This window comes from Archocentrus centrarchus, chromosome 5 (genome assembly GCF_007364275.1).
Source record: "Archocentrus centrarchus isolate MPI-CPG fArcCen1 chromosome 5, fArcCen1, whole genome shotgun sequence".
NCBI lineage: Eukaryota > Metazoa > Chordata > Actinopteri > Cichliformes > Cichlidae > Archocentrus > Archocentrus centrarchus.
Window position 1 is genome coordinate 21,841,014 of NC_044350.1, and position 17,154 is coordinate 21,858,167.

The window sequence follows — 17,154 nt, forward strand, 5'->3', positions numbered from 1 at the left end:
TGCCAATAACAGCTTTCTCACCCCTTTGCCAACCTCGGATACCCCCCCCCCCCCCCCCCTTTCTTTTTTCTTCCTTTATTTGTTCTACCAGTTGCAACCTACCATTTATGTCCTGCAATTCAACCTGACCTGCAGGCAACCCCTGCCATGGCTGCCTAAGCCATTAGGCTAGCTGTGTCTGTGGGTTATTAGTGTGATAAAAGTTTACTGTTGCTCCAGCCACTCTGCATGGCTGCTATTTAATGCCTCTGAGCACCACGTCTATGGGACCTTTCACACAGCAGAATGGCCCTGAGGGCATTTGTTCAGTAGGCCAACTCACAAACATCCCTACGAGTGAAATATTTTAATCAAACAAGAAACACGGGCAATGAGGGCAAGAAAAAGAACCAGCCTACATCCAAGTCACGACAATAAATCAAACTAGAGCATCCCTTGTGCGATGGCTTCGCGAAAATATGTAGACAAGAGGGCTTAGGGGGGTGGTGGTTGTCTGTGCTATGTTTTCTCCTGTGCGGCAGAAGTTGTGGGCAGCCCAGCTAACTGCAGTCTCAGCACTTCTCTCCATATTCTCCAGTTTCAGGCCAAGAGAGAGAACAAAGGCAAAGAGCTAAGCTGCTGCTGCTGCAGAGGTAATGAGGACAGAGGCATGCAGCACAGGAGTGTGTGCCCTCAATAATGAGTGCTGCTGCAGTCTGTGATGGAGTCCTGTTGGACAGCAGAAATAAAAATCCATGCAGCTGCTGTGAGCAGCCACTCTGCCTGCCTGTAGTCTACTCACAGACAGCAGTAACTGACTGACTGTAGCCCACCCCTTTTTACACTGCAGCTCCATCTACCACAAAATGGAAACCACAGTGTGACTGGAATTTGCTTGGAGGCACACTGAGATCCATGTAGCAAGGCAGTAAAACTACATTAAAACTGTTAATTCCATTGAGATTCTTTAGCAGCATGTTATCTGGGCATAATACTGTAAAATGTTTTTAACAGTTAAAATCAGTAGTTTGAAAAGAAAAAAAAAATTAGATTGGCCAGTGGCTTGAAACAAATTTCTGCGCGACTTAAAAACAAATCTGCGACAAGATGAGTCAAAACACTAATGATGCACTGTCAAGAAATCAAGCAAAATGTGTCAGAAGGCAGAGCTGAGTTTTCACAAATGACACAAGCTCATCTCGAAGAATAACAAACACCGCGAGCTGTGCTGTGAAAAATATTATAAGAAGAACAGAGCGGCAGCAGACTAGAGGAAATCCACGCTAGTGCTAGAGGAGAATCCCAATTAAACTTGAGGATGCACCCTTTATCCAGAGCATGTGCCAAAGTCTGTACCCGTCTCTCCGGCTCACCAGTTGGAATCAATAATGTGGTTAAAAAAAAAAAAAAAAGTGTATGAAGGGAAGAATTTCACAGCAAAAACAAAACTTGGAACAGAGGAAGAGAAACTCCAAAAGGAGTCTTCCGGAGTTGGTGTTCATTATGCACTTATCATTGTCTAAGTCCAAACAATGCTTGCTAAGTTTTTTTTTTTTTTTTTTTTTGCAGTTTCAAAGCGTCATGAATTACTTCAGCTCTGTTCTTGCAGGCTAAGCTCCACCTCACTGCAGCATTTCTGGAAAACATGTGCACATCCTATGTGTGTGTGTAGTTTTTAAAGTTACTAATTATAGCAGTTATTTGTTTTTATTGGTTATTTTTAACAGGTTTATGTATTCTAACATTATTTACCCCAAATGTTTTTAATTTTAAAGTAGGAGGCATTCCACAGAGAGGCCGTTTTGGCAGTTCTTGGCTGTAAAGCTGTGTCAGTGCTGGTACATGCCAGCCCCACCCCATTAAGGCCGAATCCTGCACATCATGTGTTTCCACTTTACTGATAGGGTGGAAATGACCTCAACGCAGTAAAAGATGACAGGGGTGCTAGCACTGTTCACCAGATGTGAGCAGAAAAAGAGAGAGAAAAACGAGGAGGAGGAGGGAAGGGGAGAGAAAACCATTCGCCTGAAGAATTTACTGCAAACCCCTGAAGAGCTCTGTGATTGAGGGTTCAAGTCAAGCTCCAGAGGTTCCTGGTGTATCTCAGCGGCACTCAGGGAGCACATACCCTCCTAGCCTAGCCAGACACAGAACCGCGCACACACAGAGAAACACACACGTGCACATCCAAAAAACCAAACTGTCATTCCACTGCACCTGCTTGCAACACAAAAGCCACTTCCTCCCACTGTGTCCGGCCAAGGCCCTTTATCCCATTTAGTACAGCCTGCACCACAACACAGGCAGAGAAATTAGGGAGTTGCATTGATGACAGGGCGGCTAATCTCTTTGGAGGGACTCATTATATCGGCGGCCTGTACAGTTCAGCAGCTGAAAGGAGAGAATTAAACATGGACATTCAGAGATGGGCGTCTTTGTGAAGATGAGTGCTCCAACAATGCCCTGTTACCCCTGGAATAATTCATAGATTCCATATAGGACAGATGCCTCGACCAGACTATTATCTCTGCATTCAACCGACTGGTACAAGGTCACAAGTGAATTGATTTTCTTCCAAATAGATGGTTTCTAAATGTCATATTTTTAGTTCAAAACTGTCTGCCTATTTTTTTCTGGCTCCGTCACAAGCAAAAAAATCTCATCAGCTCATGAGAGGTGGCATGACCTTGCACTTAAACACATACTCCTGTGCAGCAGATTAAGGCTGTTGATGGCAAAAGGAGAGGTGATTAGTTTTGATGATAATCTTTAAAGCAGCTTGATGTTTTTTAAGATGATGTATGCACTAGCACTTCCCTTGACATCGGCTATACACAGCTTAAGACACAGGGCTTATAATAGTCCCCTCATTATAGGATAAAGGGTGGGCCTGCTCTATTTCAGGCCATGGCTGTCTGTGTCTGAGCTCGTCGACTGGCTGGAAATAAAGCCAGACGCTTGTCAATGCTACAAGCGCAAGGGAGACAGTCTGCCCTGCTTAGACAGCCGGCACAGCAAGTGCAGTGCAGAGACAATCTTGGAACTATTAGACACCTGCAAAAAGGTGGGGGTGTGGGGAGGTATCCTCAGCATGTGAGCAACCGTGGCCTGTCTTTATGCCTGTCTATTTAATAGAGACCCTGCTGTAGTGACATATAAAGAAAGAGCAGAAAGTGAGAACCCAGTAGGGCAGGTGGCCAGCTCTTGAGCTAGATGCAGAGATACAGTACATTTTGCTTTTGAATGAGGTAATAAACAAGACTAGCAAGGTCAAAGAGGGAAAAGGTCCACCTGACCAAATGATGCTGTGGCAAAGAGTGGCCATGACAGGTCCTGGGGTGAGTTTAATACTGAATAAATAACGTCCCAACCCCCCCACCCCCACCCCACTGCAATAGAGTCTGCTAGGACAGCTGTGCTGAATTCATTTGATACGGGTGCCTGCTGACAATGCTGCATTGCTTCGTCTCTGCAAGAAAACATGTTGAACTGGTCTGAAGAGCACACAGTGGCTTGCACAAAATGATAATGCTGCTATGCCCCAAAAGCTGTGACCAACTAAAAAAAAACAAAAGTAAGTGAAATGAACCTTCTAGGAGCTGCATGGTACATGCAGCCCATCAAAAAGAAGACACTGTGCTCTTTTACCAGCAGATACACGACATGATAGAGATCTTTAATAGCACTCAGCAAATCAGAAGAGAGCCAAAATTGTGGATCCCACTCATTTGTTCATTTACCAGGCTCTTGAAAGCCTAGAGGATGGTTATGAGGTCATCCTGACAAAGTAGCACTCCCTCTGTTTCTATCTATCCATCCATCCATCCATCCATCCATCCATCCATCCATCGAGACAAGCAGCTCTTACAACACAAGAACAGCACAATGATACATGTGCAGCATACTGTATGTAGGCCAGTCTGAATACAGACCGATACAGCATGTGCTCACTACAGTGGAGGTGGAGATCTAAGTATAATGCAGTGTGAGGGGGAGTGCAGTAGGAGAACTCAGTGTAGGAGAGCCTGTGTCTGTGTCTATGTAAGTATGTGCGTGCATGTGTGTGTGAGCGTGTGTGTGTGTGTGTGTCCTACAGGGTCGAGGAGGTGTCAAACCGAGGAGGTGAGTGATGGTGGTGAGGCAGAGGAGAGAGAAAGAGGTAGTGTCAGTCGAAGAGGTCTCAGTGATGGAGGGGGGAGGTTTACTCAGTGCTGACCTGTGGGAGAAGTGTGTGTGATGCGGAGTGGAGGAGGAGATGGAGGAAGGAAAGCATGAGGGAAGCAGGAGGAGGAGGAGGAGGAGGAGAGTTGTCGAGTCACAGCGTGGAGGTCACAATGAAAGAGGATGGGCAGTGAATGGAGAAGGGTTAGGTCTCTGTACTGTAAGAGGTCTGTGCACTGTTAGGTCTGTGTACGTGTGTGCGTGTGTGTGTTCTAGCGTGCTACTTTTGAGCCCACCAGCCAGAGAGCATGAAGTTCTTATTTAGCACAGGAAGAGCAGCTCTGCTTAGCAACCACAGGCGCCCTCCAATCACAAGCATATGGCGCAGACTCTGACTGAGGACGAGTCCTTCCTGACAGTGCGTGGAGTCTGACAGAGGACTCGAAATGTTGTTCTCCACACCTGCCCACATGCAGAAACATATACAAAACAGATCCAGAACCTTCTTTTTTTTTTTTTTCCAGAATTGAACACGGAGCTTTTATGTCACAAAAAAGACAAAAGTGCCCATCACACCCTTCTGAGTCACCTCCGCCACACCATCTTCTGAACTTTGCAGAGAATTCAAAGTTAATCTAAACCATCCTAATCCTAAAATAAATTATGCATATCCCAAAGAGCAACGTAGTTGTGCAAATCCCTAAAACATTTATTCTCCTTTTTACTGCAGCCACGGCACTGTACATCACCTCAGCACTGCACCAGTTACGAATGAACCGACAGCACCCCCGCGATTGTGATCTGCTAGCCACCAAAACAGGAGGCACGAACAAGATTTGGACCAAATGCTGTCTGAACACTGAGCAGTCTGTTTGGTTTAGCTGCGTGAGCTAATCCTCCTGATAGCTTTGAAGGTGTTTGGTGGGCGGATTGTAGGCGAGAGCAGCATGCCGATTTGTCATATGGCACCAGCAGGGCCTACTTCTGCTCTGGCTGGAGCTCCATTAGCACATCTCCAATGTGGTCTAACAGTTCTGTAGCTTAGATCTGCAAGTCATTAAAGAGAGACGAGAAAATTTTTTTTTTTTTTAAAAAGGGATAAATATTTATGTGCCTTTTTTGTCTTTTGACCTCTCGTGTCTCACCAGGCAAGCACTTAATTTTGTATGTGCAGTTACGCTGTTGGTTCCTCTATGTAATGTGCTCTCTGTAGTATATCTAATTCATGCTCTAATTACGAAATTCCACTGGGACTGGCTATAAATTGAGAGAATGCTTTGAGTGGGCTGGAGAAGAAGAAAGTTCACAGCTGAGTCTATGTGCGTTCTGAAAACGCTGTCCAGAGAAAATGACGGTTCTGATGTGCACTATGGTCTCTGCATTCCAGTAGTTATGTAGGATTATAAGAGTTTAAACCCCCCTGACTGCAGCAGCTTAGTAGCTCAGCCAGCAGCAGATGCAGACTCCAGGATTTCCTGTCTCTGCACCAGATGGGCCTGACTCTTAATCACAGAGCTGGAAATCAGGAGATGATCGAGGAGGAATTGATGATGATTGTGGAATAACGCTAACTCAATACAGGCATCTGTTCTGCCACTAACGGACCAACTGACTGACTGACTGGCTTGTTGACTGCAGTCACAGCCAGTGCTCATCTCCTCCCTCATCTCATCATCACTGATCAACACTAATCATCTTCCTCCCTCACTCCATGAGTTATACAAGAAGTCTTTCACACATTAGCACTGCGCTGTGTCATCGAGGTTCAGAAGAGAAACCAGCACAACCCTGTCCACATGAAATGATCAGAAAAAGAAGCAGGCGCTGTTATATGTCTGATATCCCAGAAACGATTTCTTCTTTAGTTTTAAGGTTTTTGAATTGAATTACCTTGATAATGTGCAGAAATGTATTTTATTTGTCCATTTTCTACTCTAATTCCTGGTATTTCACTTTGTTGGGTCTGTAAGGAGCCATTAAACACAGCAGTGAATTGGAAAAAAAAAAACCAAAAACACTGTAATTGAGTAGACTCAGTGTCGTTCTCTATGTGAGTATTTACAGTATACTAGATTACATTTCCAAGGAAATGCTGCTGTTTTTTTTTCTTTTTACCCACTGCATTGACTTCACCACATTCAAATAGCTTTTACGTACTATAAAACCAACCGAGTAACATGACGCACTGCTAAAAATTTACCACATGATATATAGTAATAGAATATGGAACAAAGTTAATACTCCTCTCATTACATCTTTGACCAAGGTGCTGGCTTTTCACTTGTCCCACAGCTTCTAATACTTTAATTTAAATGCAAAGAATTAATTTGCTTTTTACTTGTGGAAACTTGAAGCAAACTGTGATGTTAAAACTGCTGCTAAAATTAATGATTTTGATTAAAGTTGTTTGACTTGTAAAATCTTTTTTTTGTTGTTCTTTTTATTTATTTATAGCTTCTTTTGTTTGAAAAGCTTTTTTCACCTGGTTATCTTCACGGGAAACGTTGGTCAAAGGTGTTCAGATTTTTTTTTTTTTAGCTTTTCAATACATGCACTGTAGAAAATATTATAATTAAAATGGTTATTATCATAGGCAATATTTTTATTCAGTCATATAAAATATAAAATCACATAAAAAAAATTTCTGCTGAAAGTCTATTAATGATAATACTGAATTACTGTCTAGTCCTATCTCTATCAGACATGCAGACACTACCACAGGCTCCACTCTGTCTTTGAGCACATAACTAAGAAACCGGTGACACAGCAAACTCACAAGCGTGGATTTCCCACCCTCGGAAAAGCTGGAGGTTACGGACCTATCCACACAGCGGCTAAAGAAACAACGTGGTAACAAAGAGAAACTGCTGCACTTCACAGCCTCTGAAAGCCTGGCTCTCAAACAAAGGAGGCGGCAGGTCTTTAGCGCACATTACCCATGACAGAACCCCAGCTGACACTCTTTAAACATGGGGTCATCGCTGCTAGAATGGAGGCCACAACCCCTGGGAGCTCCTGACACCCCTTTTGCCTTGACACACCATCCCCGCTTTGGCCAAAACACTCCGGCCAGCAGAGGAGTGTTGTCTACTGCAAAGGGGGGGTGGAGGGAGTTTATGTGGGTGTCAGGACTCAGGCGACTGCATTCAAAAGAATGATGTTTCCAAGTGAAGCTACAATTTTTGATGCACCAGGAGACTGATAAATATGCCACTAAACCTGAATTAAATGCGACTCGCTCAGTCTTTACAGTGTCAGGGTGATAAGGATGGGTTGGGTTTTTGCTGGGTGGGGCAAACAGGCCCACCAAGGACCAAAGAATTATACCATGTCAGGTTCCAGGGCTTTTCAGAGGTCAGCAGCCAGATGGGAATGGAAGTGAGCTGGCAGTGAGCTCATTTTAATCTGGCTCACACAGCTGATCCAGTCACCACACTTGCCTGTTTACATGCAAACACACTTTTATACCCGCTTTACATAAAGACACCTACACACAACTGCAGATAAAGCCACAGTTACCGGATGATGAAAGCAGCCGAGAGATTTTATTCATTCACTTTTGAAAAACAGCTCATAATCAAAACATGCAACCCTTCAGCCTTGGACACACACTTTGGTTTACTCCAGGTTTGAGGCTAATTGCATTGAGTGAGGAGAACAATGGGTTGAAAAATGGAATAAATTGGCCTCACTTGGGTGGTTTTAATATCCATTCCATTAAGGAGGGTCGACACAGTTCTCCAGAGTCTACTTTTACCCTCTGCTCATTCAGATGATTGATTGCATTGCTCTTACTTCTTGGAGTTTTTTTTTTAAATACAGTATTTAAAAAAAAAAATGTTTTTTTTCTAGTTCCAATCCTCTTTTTCTTGAAGATTTCCATGCTAATCAGTAAAGTTCATATTTGAATTATTACATGCAAAGTTCAGCACAATGGAGCGAGTAATTTGTGTCTGACTTAAAATTCGGGCTTCTATAAAAATTTACATTAGAGTAATAATTATTGTTATTCGTCTAAAACTGACTAAACAGCTCCAATATGGTGATGTTTCACTGGAACTCGAGCTGCGGCTGAGGAAAAAAAATGTTTTTGTCTGCCAGGTGAATATCCCTCCGTCTTTTATCAGACAGCCATCTGGCCAGTGAACTGGACACAAGGGCATGAGATTGGATGGTGTAAAAAGAATGGGGGTAGGCTGGGTCAGTGTCTTTGGAGCGAGGTCAGAGGTCACGGCCCTTTGACAACACATATCAAGGCCGGGCTCACACACCCTGCATCGTCTGAATGAGAGAGTCTGCGGTGTCCTCTCTGCAATCCGCCCTCATCTGCACATTATAGGCCAAATGACCAAATGCTGCATTTGATGCAAAACAGACACAATGACTGGCTGGTCCAATCCGGCTTCTGCTTTTGTGAGCAGGATACTGTTTTTTTCTTCTTGTTTTAGAAAACAACTGGGTATGTTTGCATGTGCACTCACATGTTATCAATAAAAACTGAAATAAAAAAAAAAATAAAAAAATTCAGTCAGTCCAGGAAACTGAGCACCTTCCTCTGGTGGTGTCTACAGCAACCACCGTGTTCAGTGAATCAGATAGGAGTCTAGACAGATGTTACAGGCAGAGGAGGTAACCTTCGGGGCTGCCTCTTATTAATAAAACACCATGACATCAGAGGGAGGCTGAGACAGACCGATAACATTGTGTTTTTTATTTTATGGGTAAGCTGAGCCAAACACAGTCTGTGAGCCTCAGTCCGGCCTTTCAGCAGCTTGGCCTGTCAGGCTGATGTATAGGAGAGCGCTGGTGTGCAGCTCCCTGAGGACTGGGCCTGTCTGCTAACTGGGACACAACTGACAGTGAACCACAGCAAACAAACAAATACTGCCCCCTTCGTCCCTCTCAATCCATGATGCTCAGGCCCTCTGTATATCACACAGACACTGAAAGACTGTCAGTGCAGGACAACTCACCATTTTGTGGCAATATACAACGCACAGGTGATGTATCAAGACCTGCGAATACATCACAGGTGCAAGACTTGTAAAAAAACAAAACAAAAAAAACAACAAAAAAAAAATTAGATTTTTCTCACCTGCAAAGAGATTTTATCAAGAGGCTGCTGAATTTGTGGAAAACATGACATGAATCAGCAGTGAAGAGCCTCGAAACATAATTTGACACAACCTCCTCACTTCATGTTTCAATAAACCAACGTCTATTCCCATTAAAGCAAGTACTGAGGTTTCCCTGTGAGACATCTTCTGGCTCCTGCTCAGACTGGAGCAGCGCCATGGTGATGCATACAGAGATGTCCACTCATTAGCAGAGTCCCACACAACAGCTGCTCTGTGACGAAGGAACAGCCACCTCGTCTCCTGGCCCTTTGTCCATACTAAACATCTCTGACCCACGCAAGGAGCCACAATGGGATCCTCACACACACAAACAAATTTATATATATATATATATATATATATATATATATATATATATATATATATATACACACACTCACTCACACACTTTTCAGATACCTTTTCCTATCCTGACAACCTCAAACCTCTTCTCACCCTCCAATTTCCATATTCCAGACCTCATTAAATTCTTATCCCCCCTTCTCCACCTCGTGGCACCATAATGGGCTACCCGGCCCCTTCTCCCACTAATAAAATATATCAGAGAAACTCAATTTATCATAATGCAGCTGCCCTTGGGTAACCCTGGGGGTTGGGTGGATGAGTTTTAGGTGATGGGATGGATGCTCAGGAGTGCTAAGCTGGTTGTTAGCCTCACTTTTGACACACATATAAGAAATGAGTGAAGCTCTAAACGAGATGGGACAGGTTCAGAAAGATGTGATGTGACATTTGATTAGCATTTTTCCTCTGTTGGGGCTTAAAGCTGGTAACAATCCAAAAAATCAAAGAAAACCCTGGCAGGCCTAGAAGGAAGTCTTCTCAAATTAATGCCAATCACTGCAGATCAGATCATGAGGCTGTTCAGATCTCCTCAGATGCAAACAAACAATTCACTACAAAATTCCTAAAATACAGTAAATGGGGGTTGTAATACAAAAGGCCAAAAAAGAACAGACTTACTCTGCAGGATTTACTGGACAGTTTTCCCGTCAGATCAAATTTTCCTTTTAACTCTTTGAGCAGCTGCTCCAGGTGACTCTTCTCCTCTTTCCCGGTGTAGTCCGGGTCTAAGAGCACATAAGCCCGCCAGTTGGCGGAATCAAAGCCCCAGTGGACTGTCCGGTTCTCTAGTCTCTTGTGACTGTGGACAACAAACTTGTGAGGTGGGTACATGAGTCTGCAGTCCATGCACTGGATGCAGGCGGCACCCGGAGAGGTGTACAGTTCCGGAACAAACAGGCCTTTACACCGACCGAAACATTCGTGATACACTTTGAAGCTTTTTTCGGTTCGCTCCAACTCCAGGGACCCCGACTCCTTGTTGCAGTGAGGAGGGTAAGTACCGCCGTAGATGAGCGCGTTGCAAAGGCGTTCAGCATCCGTCTGAGTGATCAGCCCACAAGACGGTGCCGAAAAGGGCAAGATACCCACCACTTTGAGGATCTCTAGCTGGTCCGCCGTGCACCTGGAGCAGTAGATGTGGAGATCGTCGCAAACCGAGTTGATCTGCTGGAGGGAGAAATCTCTCAAGACGCTGTTGAGGATCTGCGGGAGGCACAGTCGTTTCTCACCACCGACGACGAAGCAGGAGATGGGTTCCCGCTCCAGTACCGTCTCGCACCTTTCAGTGGAGCGGTCGGACGGTATGAAAAGTGGACCGGACATCACTGGAGGTGTCTGAGCCGGCAGGGTGAGCATCATCTCGACGGATTTGCCATCTTTTCCGAAGAGTGAGTCCTGGTGCCATCGAGCGGAGAACGCCGCCGGTCCACCGAGAGAGCGCCTGGAACTCAGATTAAACTGCTGTAGAGTTTGCTGAAGTCCAGGATGGGGCTGAAAGCTTGTGCCCTCCATGTTGTCGGTTAGAGAAGAGAGTTCAAAACTCAAAATGCAAGCTGAAATTGACTTATCGGGTCGGGCGTCCTCAGCATCCGGCTACACGCTCAATAACGCGCACTTCCATGTCACCGGAGAAGCTTTCCAGCGCGTCCATTCAGAAAACTGAGGGCTGCTGAAATCATAGGGCAGTTCCTGTAAGCGCACGCAATTAAAGTCGACAGCTAAGCGACTCAAAACTCGTATTATCCAACATACAATCACCGGGTACTATGTTTCTGTGCTCCTGCGGTTTTACGCACTCCTAATGTGCGCCCGAAATATGCCTCGTCTGCTCAGTCTGGCGTACACTCAGTCTGCTGTCTCCCCACTCACTCACTGTGCGAGTCTCTCTCTCTCTCTCTCTCTCTCTCTCTCTCTCTCTCTCTCTCCTCTCTCTCTCTCCTCTCTCTCTCTCTCTCTCTCTCTCTCTCTTTCTTTCTCTCGCCCTCTCTGTTTGTTTGTGTCTGGTTCAGTCATTGAATCCCAGCCAGGAATGTGACTGACTCCCCGGGCTGGCTCTTCCCTCAACCAGCTGTTCCTCCCTCTGCTACATGGCAGCTGCACGTTAAAAAAAAGAAAAAAAAGAAAAAAAAGAAAATCTTTCCAAACCCAGGCGAGGGTGGAGCTCTGGAAAATGTAGTTGATGTTGGAAATGCAAACACAAACTTTACTTCAAATGCATAAGCCGTCTAGATCAGCATTCTTTCAGTCGCGGAAACGATCTGCAAAAATTTAAGATGATATGGAGACAGTACAAACATGCATTACTGGCATGTACGAATGCGTCTACTTTAGTAACTGCAGATTTTTAATGTACATATTTTAAGTAGAGCTTCTTGTACTGTGAGTATTTCTGTTTTAAAGTTTCTGCTTTACACCTTTATCTGACAGTTTTACGTTAATTTACATACAAAGAATATACGTCTTCAGTTAATTTAAATCAGTGCATTTAAGTTTACTGGCATATATTACGTTTTTCGTGCGTTTGTCCTGCATACAGAGAAATATGTTTGTGCATACTTTCATTTAATTAAAAAAAAAATTCATAAGTGTACACGAAGCTTCTGTAATTGCAATGGAAAGAGCCATAGGACTGTTACTGTTAATATTTAACTTCAAATCCTTGATTTAGTAGGGTTGTGATCATTATTTCAGTTATGCTGTATTTAGACTTTGATACTTGTGGATGTGTAATGAAGTTTCCAGTGTTTGTGTAGACAAGAAGCGTGTAAAGGTTTAGCTAACGACAGGCTACCGTTATCAAGACACCTGCAAGATTTAATGAATCGTAGCCAGTGTGCAAATTCAGGATTGCTGATCAACTGTTAATACAACCAGTGTTCCCGTAACCGTGGTGTGTGGGGGGCCACAGGAATGCAACAAAAAGTGAGATTTCTGTCTTGCATCACATAATGTAAATTGTCTATTCATAGTGACATTTTCTGTTTGAATTTTCTGTAAAATTTGCAACAAATGTATGAGGTGTATTTTACTTTAACACACTGTTAAATGAATGTGACTTATTCTTTTTAAGTAAGGCACACTCAAAATAAACAACTGATTGTAAGTTGAGGTTACTTAATTCTTTAGAGGCAACAAGTGAGCCAGCGTATCAAATTTCACAGTTTAATGGTATAATAATTTAATAAACAACAATACCAAAGCTCACAAATCTTTTTAGAGTGGTGTAAGTTCTACGTAAGTAACAAATTCATTTCCTCCACCAGTTAAATCTGGAAGACTTTTCCAAAAGACTAAACAAAAGACAGATATTTATTATGAATTAAATTTAAGGGTTACTTTTTGGTTGTTTGTGACCTTCTGCAATTTCCAGGATTTCTGAATTGATTACCCATAAAATGTGGTCTGATACTTAAACACAGTCTGATTAAACTAACACATAAACAGAGACACTTTTCATTTGTTAAACACAGTAATAAGACTCAGTGCAAGCTGGAAAAAACAGTGAACTGGAAGCTCCTTTAGCACTAACAGCTCCATCAGATGTTTGCCGTTGCCTGTTATGAGACTCGATCTGTGATGAGACATTTTGGACCAAACCATCTAGAGAAGAGCAGGCTTTGCTTTTATTTAAACATACTGTAGGGAAATCCCTACAACCAGCAATTCAAATCTCATCATCTTAACTGGAACATTTGACTCCAGGCTTATGGAGAAGCCATTACCACAGAGGATCACTTTTTCGTTTACACTTTTTTTCAGCTTGGACTTTATGTTATAGTCTCGCTTAACTGTCTGCTCTGCTCTAACTGACAGATAGAGACAGTGACCCTGTACAAGCCACCAGGACAAATAGGGAAAACTGATCACAGTGATTAAGACTATGTTAACATCAAAAAGGGAAAATTGTGTTAGTGACTGTGGCAGAAGGCAGCCTTAGATGCCCCAAAACGGTCTCTGTAAAGTCATAACAGCTAATAGTTTAATGCTTTTTTTTCAGTAGGAAATACAATCATTATAACAGTTTAGCATGAAAAAAACAAAGAACAATGAGATACACTGTTTCAGTAAACAGTTAAGTGATGATCTGATCTTACTTTTGTAACAACATGCTTTACTTGTGTTTACTTTTTGTTTTATTTAAAATAGAGCAGTTTACACTGTTTAATACAGTTAGATACATACGTTTTTGGACAGTGAGACATTTTGAGTGGGTGGATGAGTTTTAGGTGATGGGATGGATGCTCAGGAGTGCTAAGCTGGTTGTTAGCCTCACTTTTGACACACATATAAGAAATGAGTGAAGCTCTAAACGAGATGGGACAGGTTCAGAAAGATGTGATGTGACATTTGATTAGCATTTTTCCTCTGTTGGGGCTTAAAGCTGGTAACAATCCAAGCAATCAAAGAAAACCCTGGCAGGCCTAGAAGGAAGTCTTCTCAAATTAATGCCAATCACTGCAGATCAGATCATGAGGCTGTTCAGATCTCCTCAGATGCAAACAAACAATTCACTACAAAATTCCTCAAATACAGTAAATGGGGTTGTAATACAAAAGGCCAATAAAGAACAGACTTACTCTGCAGGATTTACTGGACAGTTTTCCCGTCAGATCAAATTTTCTTTTTAACTTTTTGAGCAGCTGCTCCAGGTGAGAGTCGCACTGTTTAATATAGTTAAATACATACGTTTTTGGACAGTGAGCCATTTTTTTTGCTTTTAGAATTTTTCCATTTTGAATTAAACTTCAATCACATATCAAGATCTCAGCAAACTTAGTGGATTGCGTGTGTGTGTGTGTGTGTGTGTGTGTGTGTGTGTGTGTGTGTGTGTGTGTGTGTGTGTGTGTGTGTGTGTGTGTGTGTAATGTGCAGCAAAATTTTAAACAAGATTTGATTATCAAAGAAGGCTCTTAAATCCACACACAAAACTTCATGGCCAGTATTTAACCTAGTCACTTTGATTGTGCACAGCTGGCTATTTATTAATTTGATTCTATTTTTCTCCCTTATTTTAATTACTACTTATATAATAAACATATATCCCGACACATTAAGATACACAAATCAATAGGAATGAAGTCTTTCCTGCGATAACTCAAAGGAATATTATTAGTCAGATTGTGTCTTCTTTTAGAACTGACCTCAGTGAAATCAAGATCACATTTTATGACTAATCAGCCAAGAAATCGCTCCAATTCCAAACAAGTTACTGATCTCTTCTCGCAAGTGTGCGATTCCCACAAACAACAAAAGGTGATTCTGATTGAACAGGAAGTAATAGATAGATACCAAAAAAAGTTCACATCAGAACAAAAACACGTTGCAAGACTCAAAATAATGCAACAAATGTTCTGTATATTAAAGAAATAAAACTAGGACTGAATAAGTAAAACACATGTAAATATATAGATATCTATCTGTAAGACATATATAGAAACATATATTGCACAATAGATTTAATATTTAGTATTTTGTAAACTTATGTTGACCATAGTTTGAGTGTGTGTATGTGTACTTCAGTGGTGGGGGGCTTACTAAGAGTTCTGCAGCCTCATAGCTAGGGGAAAGAAGCTGTTAGCTATTCTGTTGCGGATGCTATGAACCTCTTCCCAGAGGCCAGCAGGAAGTGCATGGTGGGGGTGGGAGGGGTCACGTGTGATTTTGTTTGCTCTGGTCAGGCAGCGCTCTTGCGCAATGTCCTGGATGTGGGGAAGTGAGTCCCAGTGATCTTTTCCGCTGTCCTTACCACTCTCTGCAGGGACTTCCAGTCTAAAAGGCACTGCAGTCTCCCGACCACACAGAGATGCATGAAGTCAGTAGGCTCTCTATAGTGCCTTTATAGCAACGGGTGAGAATGGGTGGGGGGAGATGAGTTCTCCTCAACTGGGACAAAAAGTGCAGGCGCTGCTTAGCTCTGGTGTGAAATGACCAGGACAGAGTTATCTGTACCCACAGGAACTTGATGCTGCTGATCACTTCCACTGTGGTATTGTTGAGGAGAAATATCATGTGACTGTACTGGCTCCTCCTGAAGTCAACAATGATCTCCTTTTGTTTTTTCTACATTCAGAGCCAAGTTGTTAGTGTTGCACCAGTCCACCAACTGGTTCACTTGCTGTCTGTAGGCCCGATCGTTGTCTCGGATGATGCCTACTGCCTCTGTGTCATCAGCATACTTAACAATATAATTAGTCGTGGACCTGGCACAGCAGTTGTGGGTCATCAGAGTGAAATGAACAAACAGCATTTTTGCACAAGTGTCTTCTTCTTGTCCTCCAGATGTACCATGCTTAGATGTAGTACAGAGGAGGTGGCATGTTCTGTGGGGCGATTTGAGCAGTACACAAACTGGAACGGTTTGGATGCAGGAGGTAGTCTGGAAACAATGTGGTCCATCATAATGGAGGTGAGTGCTATGGGGCAGTAATCATTAAAACGAGTGACTGTGGATGTTTTGCTGCAATGATGGCCGCAGTCTTGAAACAAGATGGTAGGACAGTCTGGTTCAGGGACATCTTGAAGGTGTGGTGGTTCTTACATTCCTTGAGCGCCCATCCTGGTATGTTATCAGGACCTGCTACTTTCTTTATGTTCACTCCTCTCAAAGTCTTTTGGACATCAGCTGTTTCAAATGTTTGCTCATCAGCACACGGGATATTTTTCTTTACGGGTGTGTTGTTGAATGCCTCAAACCTTCTAGAAATATTTGCTGAGCTCATTTAGAAAGGTTGCATTGTTCTCACAGGGTGAGGGAGTAGGTTTATAATCTGTGATGGCTTGGATACCCAGCTACATTCGTCTGATGTTCATACAGTCGTGGAACAAATTCTGTATTCTCTTACTATGGTCATGCTTTGCTACTCTTCACAGTTCGGACTGGTTCTTGTTGGTCTGAGTGCCACCATGTCACCAGATTTAAAAGCGTCATTTCGTACTTTGAGCATTGCACCTCTTTGGTCATCCATGGTTTTTTTTTTTGTTGGCCTGTGTGGTGATGTTCTTGGTGACAGAGACATCTACCATGCACATCTAAATGAATGCGGACACAGACATACTCACTCACATTTCTATGTTTATTGTCAGTCACAGTTGCCTTGAACATGAATAAGTGTCTTATCATTAAAGATGTCATCCTCAAAAGCTGACATAAAGTTCTATTTCAATATTAAAGCTTTCGGCACACTGACTCAAGTACAGTATGTATGTGTCACTTCATGCTTCCCCTCCATTTATAGAGATAATTGTTGTCAGTTTTTGTTGCAAAAGTTACTTCAGTTTTGTGAAAAAGTTGACAAAACAATATATTAAAATTTACAATTCCTAATATATAATACTAACTAACCCAGGGGTGTGCAAACTTTACTATCAAAGAGTCATTTTTGAGCACTTTTTAAATCTGTATGGAGCTACAAAACTACTCTGCATTGGGGTATTTTTGACTTGTTTCTTTAACTTTGTGTTTTTATGACAATAACAGCATATTTTTGTTGCATAAATTAAAAAACAGAACTAAGATAATAAAAATTATTTT

General features: G+C 42.6%; 1 protein-coding gene across 2 annotated transcripts in view; it reads right to left on the reverse strand.

Annotated features, from left to right (window-relative positions):
- skib (v-ski avian sarcoma viral oncogene homolog b) overlaps window positions 1–11,496 on the reverse strand; it is a 31,072-nt gene extending 19,576 nt beyond the window's left edge. For both annotated transcript variants that reach the window (XM_030729259.1, XM_030729260.1), the window contains exon 1: window positions 10,242–11,496. In XM_030729259.1, the coding sequence (XP_030585119.1) occupies window positions 10,242–11,135 (894 nt within the window). In that variant the 5' untranslated portion in view covers window positions 11,136–11,496. The remainder of the gene's footprint in view (window positions 1–10,241) is intronic.
- Between the last annotated feature and the right edge of the window lie 5,658 nt (window positions 11,497–17,154).